A 10024-nucleotide genomic window follows, 5' to 3' on the forward strand; every position below is an offset into this window, starting at 1 on the left:
TTTTATTTTTATTTTTTGCTTATTTATGATGTTTTAAAACCCTAAATTATTACTTTACTTTATCCTCATTTTTATTCTATCAAATCAAGATAAACTAGCATAACTCTCAGGAATCTCTAGGGCAGGGGTCCCCAATCCCAGTCCACGGGGGCCGGTGTCCCTGCAGGTTTTAGATGCGTCCTTGATCCATCACAGCTGATTTAAATGGATAAATTACCTCCTCAACATGTCTTGAAGTTCTCCAGAGGCCTGGTAATGAACTAATCCTGTGATTCAGGTGTGTTGACCCAGGGTGAGATCTAAAACCTGCAGGGACACCGGCCCTCGTGGACTGGGATTGGGGACCCCTGCTCTAAGGTTTACAGAGTGTGGTCTGAAAAACTGAAAATATTAAGTGAGCAGCAGTTCTCTGGTTGATGCCTCCTTGATGCCAGAGGTCAGACTGCTTCTAACTGATAAGAAGGGGACAGAAACTTAAATAACTGCTCACTACAACTAAGGTATGTAGCCTCTTAGAATGCACGACATGCTGAACCTTGAAGCAGATGGGCCTCAGCAGCAGAAGACCACACCGGGCGCCACTTCAGTCAGATACGAACAGGACACTGAGGCTACAATTTGGATGGCCTCACCAAAACTTGGACAAAAGACTGAGCACGTTGCCTGATCTGATGAGTCTGCTGTCACATTCAGATGGTGGGATCAGAATTTGGCAAAGACAGAATGAAAGCCTTGCATCATCCTGCCGTCCTCCCTCACATCAACGGTTCTGGCTGCTGGTGCTGTAATCGTGCGGAGGATATTTTCTTGCCTCACTTTGGACCCCTTAATACTGAGTGGCGTTAGCACTAACAGCCTACCTGAGTATTGTTCCTGAACCTTTATGACCACAGGGGTACACTGTAGCTGTATTTGGAGACTAGCAATTGTTGTTGTTTTTTTGTTTTGTTTTTTCAAATGTCATTATTTCATGTTTTTTGATCAAAAGCAAAAAAATAACATAATTAAAAGAATTACTAGGTATATTCTCAGGTAGAAATAAACATGGTTACTTGCAGAAATGATCAACAGTTGCAATCATTGGCTGTTGCTAGAAGAGGAGTAATTGCTTGTTTATGTATTTTTTTTTTATACGTGAATTTTGCACACACTGATCACCGATGAGGTGATAATAATTAGAGCAACTCCATATCATGCAATGCTGAATGGTTCTAATTGGGTTCTGGGATTAATATTGATATTATTTTAACAAATAACCACATTTCTCCAAAAAGCCCTCCACTGAGGCTGAGACCTCCCTCTGCTCTGCTATGGTGACTCTGAAAATATCTCCACCAAGAAGCAGTGGAGATGATGTGGATCTAGATTCCTAACTTCCCAGGTCGACTCCCAATCTAATATATGATGAACTAGGCTGATCGGTGGAGGCCCCACCCTCCAACCCACAACAGCCTATTGCTGGCAGTCCCAAACACCACAGATTCCCCCAGGTGACATCTCTCTTTGCTCAACGCGATAATAATAACAAGTTTTTAATGTTGTGGCTCATCAGTGTATATCACAAAGATATTGGTATCCAAGTATACTCTTTAATCTGTGATAATGCAATAATAAGACCACCCTTATCATCCAGTTTCACATTAGCTGTGTCTATACTCCAGGTTAAACAGTGGAGATTGGATCTTAGTTGCACCTGGAATTTGATTTGGTTAATTTAGCTTGAAATATAAAACAGTTCTCTCCTCATTAGCTCTTTTCTCGCATGGCTTCATCCACAGCGTATACTGTACTACACAGCATGCTCCTCTTGTTGCAGTGCTTGTCTTTGCCAGGAGATAGCAGCAGTTAGCTTTGCTGTACTCCCTCCACTCACCTCCATCATCAACACTGCAGCAGGTACTAGTGGAACAAAATGTTCACTTGCAGAGAAAGGGTGGATGTTTAAGCCTGTGCTTCAACGTGTACATTAAAGGCTTATTTTTTCTGCTTCGTGGCACTGATAGTGAGACCTGAAAGGAAAAGATCCATCCATCTATATTCACTTATATAAATAATCATATATGTATTATGATTTAAAGAAAGCAGCAAATGGATGTTTGCATGTTTGTTATTTTTCAGTTTTGTCATATCTGGTTATGTCCATTTTTTCCACTGTGTGACAGTTTGTCCCATATCCCTCCGTACTGTACCTCTAATTTTAGCCTCTGCTCACTCCTTCTTTGTCTCCCCTCTCTCTCCAGCCCTCCCCTCTCTGATCCTTCAGAATAGAAGCTGAGAATAGATGGGAGGCTGTTTCAGTCAGAGCACTTGAGCAGGAATGCCTATATATGGAGTCTTACACCACGCCAAGCGCTGACAGAGTTGCAGGTACATCAGTGAATGTGGGCTACTGTGATTTATAAAGAGGGGTGGCGGGGGGGTCATATGCCTACTATTATGTGTGTGTGCGTGTGCATCATCATAAGTGGGAGGCCAACCGTGTGTGCCAGCGTGCATGCAAAAACCTCGATGCCAAGTGTGTGCGTCAGTGTGAGTCAGATAGTGTCTCATTCTGTCTCGTCATGTGTGTGCGTCAGTGCTGTTGCTGAGCGAAACTCGCTCCAGGGGAAGAAATGGAGGAGAGCGAAAGGGGGGAGGGAGGAGAAGAGGCAGGGATGGTGGGATGATGATGGTGATGATGATGATGATGATGTGGCTGAGGGAGGAACGGGGGGCTTGACTATGACGACACAAGTGCATCAGCAGCATTAAGTGCACTTTATTATAAATGCATTTGTATGACAACCAAATACACTTATAAGCATCACAATAGAACACTGGTCCACAATGTCCATACTGCAGTAAGTAAGATGTTTAGAATATATTCCATCTTATGCAATAAAAATCTTTTTCTTATATGTACAGACCAATAACTGTTTCATACAAATGTACAAATGTGTACAACCTTTCTGAAAAGAACATATGCCTACATCCACAGATATAATGCATATGCATTAACATCTTTTTTGTTTTTGTTTTCAAATATCACACATACAATTATATAATTTTACACATGTATAGTAACTTAGCCTTTAATAGCTAGAACGTAGGAATCAATCCTTTACTTGACCGTAGACAACTCTACGTGAGCATGTCGACACCATGGGAATTGTACCATTCTCAACCCGTGTCGCTTGGTAACTGAATAGAAATAGCACCCCGTCCATATTTTTATTTTTTAAAACAAAACTTTTGTATTCTAACCCCTCTCAAAAAAGAAGAATCGCTCATTCACATAGTCAATTGTGCCTCACTGCACCGCGCTCCAGTGGAGCAACGATGCAACTGTCCATGTTGAATGGACATGATAAAGAGTTCAGAGTTCAGCAGGTCAGGGCCATTTCAGGCACACAGGAGCCGCTATAAGCTGCCAGCATTTCAAATATTGATGCTGCAAGAATATCCAGCCGACTGCCATCAGGCCAGGAAGGACCTGAAGAGCCCACATTCAGAGTCTAATGTACAGTACAAAGTAGCAGTGGATTTGTGGCATGATCAGAGCCCCGGCAAACTTCCAGACAATCTCTTGTTTGGTGTTGCATCTCATAAAGCAATGGGACACCGGCAACAATACTGAGATCTTCACATGCCAGGATCTCCTCACATGTTTTCTTTTTTTTTTCCTTTTTTTTTTCCTTGTTTGCACATCACATTGATACACAAGATTTTAGATGGAGAGATAAATATGAAATGTTAAAGGTCTGAAGTCGCAAACTCAAAGCTCAAAGTATCTCAGGTTTTGTTGAATATGTTTGGAGATTTGTTGTCGCCTTGAAGGTTGTGAGGAACAGCTGTCTTCCAGGTTTGAAGACTGGAAAGAAGATTTCAGACAGTTTTTCGGTGAACTGACAGTGTTCATCCTAAAGGATTTAAAGAAATTGTAAACATTTGACTTTCAATACGTTTGAGGTTTGGGTTTGCGTTGCTGCATGTCAGGCAAAAGTCCTCTAGATCATCTGTCCTTTGAAATAACAAGAAATGTATTGTTCTGGGGTTTTTTTTCCCATTTTTTGTTCACAACAGATTTTTCACTACGAGTGAATACAAATGCGCATCTGGAAGTTATACAGCGCTTCAGAGAGGTGTCTCTGCCTGATCATATCTGAAGCTCATGTAACAGAGAAGCTTGAGACACCACGTGGACTCAGAACCCAGTCAGTTATGGGTCCACGTAGTTTTGCACCATCATGTTGAAAATCGCACCAGTTTTGTTGTAGTATACAGATAAATGACTGAACAAAAATATAAAGCCAATCTTTGTTCTTCGGAGACATGTAGGAGTTAAAGTCCTTAAGTTGTATATACATTATGTATATTTATACACTTAAATATTTTTTACTTTTCAGTAAAAGGATCTCCACAAAATATGACAATATGCCATACTTAATGAAGTAAGTCACAGACTTATTTTAGAACGGAGGAACACTTCCACTCCCATCTGAAAGACAGAAAAGAGAAAAGAGAGAAAGACACAATCAGTGGGGCATTTTCATTTGTGTTTTGTCTTATTAAACGAATCTGAGATTTTACAAAAGAGCAAAGGAGAGGGAAAGCTTCTTACCTTTGTGGAAGCACTGTGGCGATGGATGACATTGGAGTTGATACAACTCAGGTTGTTGCCCTAAGCCAGGGGCGATCGAGGCACCTGCCCCAAACATGGGTTCCAGGACGGCCAGTTCCTCCAGGAGGGACTGAGTGCAAGACATGGCGGGCGTGGGCGAGGCGATGGGTGTGGAGGTGGTGGGGCTGGGGGAGGCAGTGAGGATAAGGGGAGGGGAAGCTGGGATGGAGGAGCAAGAGGACACAGGAGATGACACCACCTCGATCTCCATTGCTTCCTCCGCTAGCCCCTCCCCTTCCGCCTTCACCCCGGCCTCAGCAGCCACAGTCGCCCCGCACCCAGCCATGGAGTTACATTGCGCCGATTGGACGCTACAGACGTGGCCCACTCCCTCAAACTGGGAGGGTTGGCGCCAACATACTGGGGTTTGAGGAGATGTTGGGCTCGAGGGATTGGGCATAGGGGAGGTCAAGGGGGAAGAGAGGCCAGGTGACTGGGAAGGAGCAAATTCATCTTGGAGGAGGGCTTCTAGGATGCTCTCTTCAAACAGAGAATCATCATCGTCGAGGAAGATGGGGATGTCCAGACCTCTCCACGCTTTGATGGGATAAAACTCTTTCAGCATGTGGACTGAATCAGCAGTTTCAATGGCTGGAGACAGGAAGGGGGAGGGAGGGGAGGAGGATGGTGATACAGAGGGAGGAGACAGTTTTGACAAGAGTGGATCCAGGTAGAATCCCTCTGCCAGGGAGCTGATGTGTTGAGCTAGAAGGGATATTTCCGCCCTTTCCTTCTCCCTCTCAAGGGAGAAAAAGGAGAGGCAAGGCTGTTTACCAGGTGATGCCTCGGGAGTCAGGAGGCCTTCGGGGGGGCACTGGAGGGGCCCCAGTGGTACATCTACATACAATGGACCCCGTACCTCAGGAAGGGTCATCACTGTGCAGTCCCCATCTCCGGGGCTGTCAGGTGTTGGGGGCAATTTCTCATACAGGGAGACACTGCAGGGCTCGATGGGGAAGAGGAGTTCAGTAGATGGGGTAGGTAGTGCAAGAGGAAGTTTGGTAGAGAGGGTGGTGGGAGGAGCAGGGCTGGAGGCAGTAGTTGGCGGGGCTGTGGAGGATGCCGAGGGGGCCAAGGAGGTGGTGGCAGTGGCAGTCGTAGCGGAGGGCGGAGGAGTAGTGGTGCCTGTGGGGTCGAAACTGAAGAGGGGTTCGCCAAAAGGAAAGCTAGCCCCACCCACCTGGGGGGTGTAGGGGGGTGTGCACACAAACTCTTTAGTCTGCTGAGCTTGTGAGGTGGGCACAGGGGGGAGAGGCAGGGGGAGAACTGGCAGTGGAGGGTCGAGCTGGAAGGAAGGTGGCAGGAGAATGTTCTGGGTTAAAAAGTCTAAGTCTGCTACTGTTTCAACAGTGACTGGAGTGGGGGAGGAAGCAGCTGATGGGGTTTCGGTGGGATGCTGCTGAAAGAAGCTTTCCTCCTCCAGCGAGGAGATACTGGAGCGAGGGTCACCCTCCAGCTGCATGGCCTCGGCAGCAGAGCTCCCTGGTTCATCAGAGGAGCCCACACTGCAGCCAGCAGTGCTGAAGTCAAAGGACTGGCCGGACAGGCCGCTGCTGCCAGGAGTGAACACCTGGTCTGGGCTGGAAAGTGTTTCTGGTGACTGGAGACTTAGGCTCTCCTGCTGAGACGTCCCAGTACTCAGGACCAGGGTCAGCTGTGTCTGCTCTGAGCTGAGCTGTTGGCGCACTGACCAAGCTTCAGAGTCACTGAGAGATAAAAGGAAAACAGAGGAGACCCGAGGAGTTAGGTTGGCGGGATTTGATCACATTTACCAACTTTTTTTTTTTATCTCAAAGTTGATGAGTGGTGTTTGGTTTAGTAAATACCTGATGATGTAGTTGTTGCTGCTGATGGGGATTTCACCAGGCTGCAGTTGAAGAACCATGTAGAGCCAAACCCACGACTGGTCCTGAGCCTGCACGCGCACCACCATTTCAGCTCTGCCCTCTCCTCCTTCCCTCACTGTTGAAAAAGAGTGGCAGCACAAGTTGGCGTTAGTTTGTAATCCTATTAATCATCATAGTGTTTTTCAGTGTGTGGATGTGCCACAGCGCGCCAAAAGTGTGTAAGTGTGTGGGCATGTTTGGTTGTAACTGGTAAGTATGTGTGAAGAGTACACTTACATAGGCTACGGTGCTGAGCAGAGGCATGTGACAGATCCTGTGGGTGGAGGAGGCTGTACCAGGAGCGGGAGCTTAAAGCTGTCACATCAAAGCCAAGATAGGCGCTCACACTGCAGGCGGAGAGAGTGGGTGGCGATGTGTTAGCGGGATAATGTTTCACCACTTTATCTCATAAACATATTCCGGTTCACATTAAAGCAACAGGTGGGAGACGGAATGCTATTTTGTGGGAACTCACCTGTCCTGAGCTGTCTGCAGCCTCATGTCCCGGCCATGCTGTGAGTGGAAACAGGCCAGGAATAAATTGGAATCGGCCAGGGGAGGAGTGGAGGTCGATTCCCTTTCTGCCCCGGGGCTGGAACGGGTCGGGTGTGGCTCCAGAGGAGAGCAGAAACACACCCAGACGGGGTTGGAGGTCCAGTAAGACCCGGCGGCAGGAGAAGTAGAGGGGGGAGAAAGGCAGCGAGCTCGGATCAGAACCAGTTTGTTTCCGGCACTCTGCCTCCGCACGGACTTGGAGGTGTTGAAGCGACAGCGAAAGAGACGGTCTGAAGGGGAAATGAGAGCTTTATTAAGCATCACGTTTGGTTGTCAGTCTGTGTTAGGTAGAGGGGAAAAAAAGATTAAACATTTATCTTACCGGTCTCGAGTGATGTAGTCGCTGACAGATTTGTCCTCATGATAAAGTGGTCTGAGGCGTCGATGATATCATACACACTGTCTCCCTGTGCCACAAGATCCACCTGAGAAAGAAACACACACAGCCACGTTAGTTACGAATCCCAAACTCGGGATTGCTGAACTGCTAAGGCACTGACCGTGTGTAGACTCACCATGGAGTGTCCGAGGTGCTCGGAGACGCTCTCTGACAGGTACAGAAACTTCCCTTCTCCGGTCAGCAGCATCAAAAAGCCCGGCAGCGCCTGCATCAACTCCGACAGTTCGTGAAAAGACAGAAACCCCGCGCCCTCCTCGAGACTGACACCAGCTCCTGCTTCTGGAGAAAAGGGGAAGATGGGAAGGGAGGGAAGAAAAAAACAGGGGATGATATTTGTTAATGTAGCTAATAAGAAAGAAAGAACACAATGTGACTGATCTCCGCATAGTAAACGCAGATGCCGCAGCGTGTTTCAGCACCACGGAGAGCGCCGCGGGAGCACTCAGGATGCTGAGGCATTTCAGCACCACGGACAGCGACAAAGTGCCGTTTAAACGCTGTTATCAACCTTAGTTACGATTATTTACGTTAAATCAATGAGTCACGGATTCACAGTTTACCCTCCAAATCCCATTTATATAAACACAAAAGCTCCTCGATACCACCGAAACACTTGTTGATTCCGCCACTGTGAGAGATGCAGTCAGTCTATGCAGCAGAACATGAGATTCATCAACAGGTCTATTTTATGTATATAGATAAATGTATTTTTTTAAAAATCATTCTTACCTTGAGTGAAGTAGACGGATTTTCTGGTGTACATGCAGGCCAGTGACATGATGTGCAGGTACGAAAGACGCGCTTTATCTGCATCAGATATGGGCAACAAGTCCTTCAGGTTCCGGATCTCGGCGTTGATCTGGTCCCGTCGAGCCTTGGATGCTCCCTTGGTTGAGCGGTACATTGTGGCTGCTTTGCGGCGGTGAAATATCGAAATTCCTCCTGATATAAGTTGGAGAGTTTGCGAGCGGAGTGTTGCCGTTTGAGGTCGTGCCTCGGCGGATCCCTGTCTTCGAGATCTCTTAAGAGACAGTTGGCAAAAGTGGAAAAGCTCTCAGGTATGTGATCGGACTTTCATCTCAGCTGTTTTCTTTTCCAGAGCAAGGTTTAAAACCTTCTCCCGTCCAGTCCTTGTCAGCTGTAGCTCCGCCGCAGCGTCCAGCTCGGGTGCTGGCCGTGCTGCTGGATGTCTGTCCCTCCTTTCGGAGTGCAGGTGAATCGGCGGCTATAGTAGCCGTCTCTTGCACAGAAGTCCGGAACCCGTAAATCTGGTTGGGGGACTCTGCTCGCCGGTCACTTATATAGCTTGGGACTCCGTCGGAGCAGGGGGGCTCCCAACGCACCAACACCGACGTAAAACGGAGGGAGGGGGGTGGAGAAGAAAGGAGGGGGCCATGGGGTGGATAGATATGTCTCATATCTGTGTTAGCAATGGTGAAACTCTCCCCCTCCCTCTCCCGTGCCCTCTCCTCTCGGTGACTCTTCCTCGACGTCAGCTCTTCCCTCTACTCGGTGATGACGTAGGGCTGAAATCGGGAGCTCCGGCGACGCAAAAAGCCCGATTTGGACAAAACCGAGTATGGGGCGGAGCAAGCGTAAAACGTAAACGGAGTCACCGGACTCCGGTGTATTGGAGGGGGAGGAAAAGGAGGGGGTGCAGGGAGGAGGAGGGGGGATGGGAAGACTGGGTTGAATACGAAAAGAGGTCTCTGTGTTTATATGTCTGGCACCTGAGATGGGCTATACCCGCCGATACCTGTTTGCCCCGGACCTGTGGGCAAACGGCAGGTGCTTGATGGGTGCACTTCATTTTTGACCACATTTGCTTTCGGCATCGGAAAAATGTGAGATCGAGACAAGGCTGCCGCACACCGTCTCCGTCTCCTGTTTAATGCACAGAAATGTTTTCCGAGCATATGAAGCGGCCGTCGCCGCATAAAACTGAGCAAAATCTGTTGACGGCACCGATTTAATTAGTCTGTTAGATGTGGATGTATCGCATGTTTTGCTACAAATATTTCATTTTGTTTGTTAAGATTCGAGCTTTGGCGTTTTTCCCACCATCTTTTCAATATAGGACATCCACGGAAGCGAAGTCTTTCTGTTATCCTATGTGCCTGCGTGGGGTACTCCCTGATCCTTAGATTATTATGTAGATTGATTGTTTTGTAATAAGACTGACGATATTGCTCACAGACTGCTGCAAGAACCCCCACAACAATTGATTCACACATGTGTTCAGGACTGTTTTTATACGTTATTATAACCATTTAACTGTGTGTGTGTGTGTGTGTGTGTGTGTGTGTGTGTGTGTGTGTGTGTGTGTGTGTGTGTGTGTGTGTGTGTGCTGGTGGGCTCATCCCTCTCTCCTCTTTGATCTGTTTAAAAGTTGCTGTGACGATCGTCGAACTCTTCAATGAAAAGTGAAGTCTTTTTAATGAATGGCACTCATGAATAATTTCAACGCACGCGCAAACGCGGGCCAATGTTGCGCAACCTGCAAACCCGGTCTCCGGTTGCACG

The 10024-nt window shown here is 47.3% G+C and overlaps 1 protein-coding gene across 3 annotated transcripts; it reads right to left on the bottom strand.

Moving 5' to 3' along the window:
* Positions 1-2745: 2745 nt before the first annotated feature.
* npas4a (neuronal PAS domain protein 4a) lies at positions 2746-8759 on the bottom strand. 3 transcript variants are annotated; one of them, XM_086302895.1, is made up of 8 exons: positions 8231-8759; positions 7617-7774; positions 7424-7526; positions 7022-7331; positions 6784-6893; positions 6487-6622; positions 4601-6366; positions 2746-4477 (listed from the first exon to the last, which is right to left on the bottom strand). In XM_086302895.1, exons 1-8 carry the CDS (start codon positions 8403-8405, stop codon positions 4449-4451), a joined length of 2787 nt encoding a protein of 928 aa, XP_086159021.1. In that variant the 5' UTR covers positions 8406-8759; the 3' UTR covers positions 2746-4448. The 3 variants fall into 3 exon arrangements, with proteins under 3 accessions (XP_086159021.1, XP_086159012.1, XP_086159002.1); XM_086302886.1 differs by having other exon boundaries at positions 7617-7777; XM_086302876.1 differs by having other exon boundaries at positions 7617-7780.
* Positions 8760-10024: the final 1265 nt, after the last annotated feature.

This window comes from Aulonocara sp. 'chitande type north' Nkhata Bay, linkage group LG2, assembly GCF_057382095.1.
Source record: "Aulonocara sp. 'chitande type north' Nkhata Bay isolate Kocher_YH1m ecotype deep benthic linkage group LG2, A_spYH_male_GT1.1, whole genome shotgun sequence".
In the NCBI taxonomy this organism is placed as follows: domain Eukaryota; kingdom Metazoa; phylum Chordata; class Actinopteri; order Cichliformes; family Cichlidae; genus Aulonocara; species Aulonocara sp. 'chitande type north' Nkhata Bay.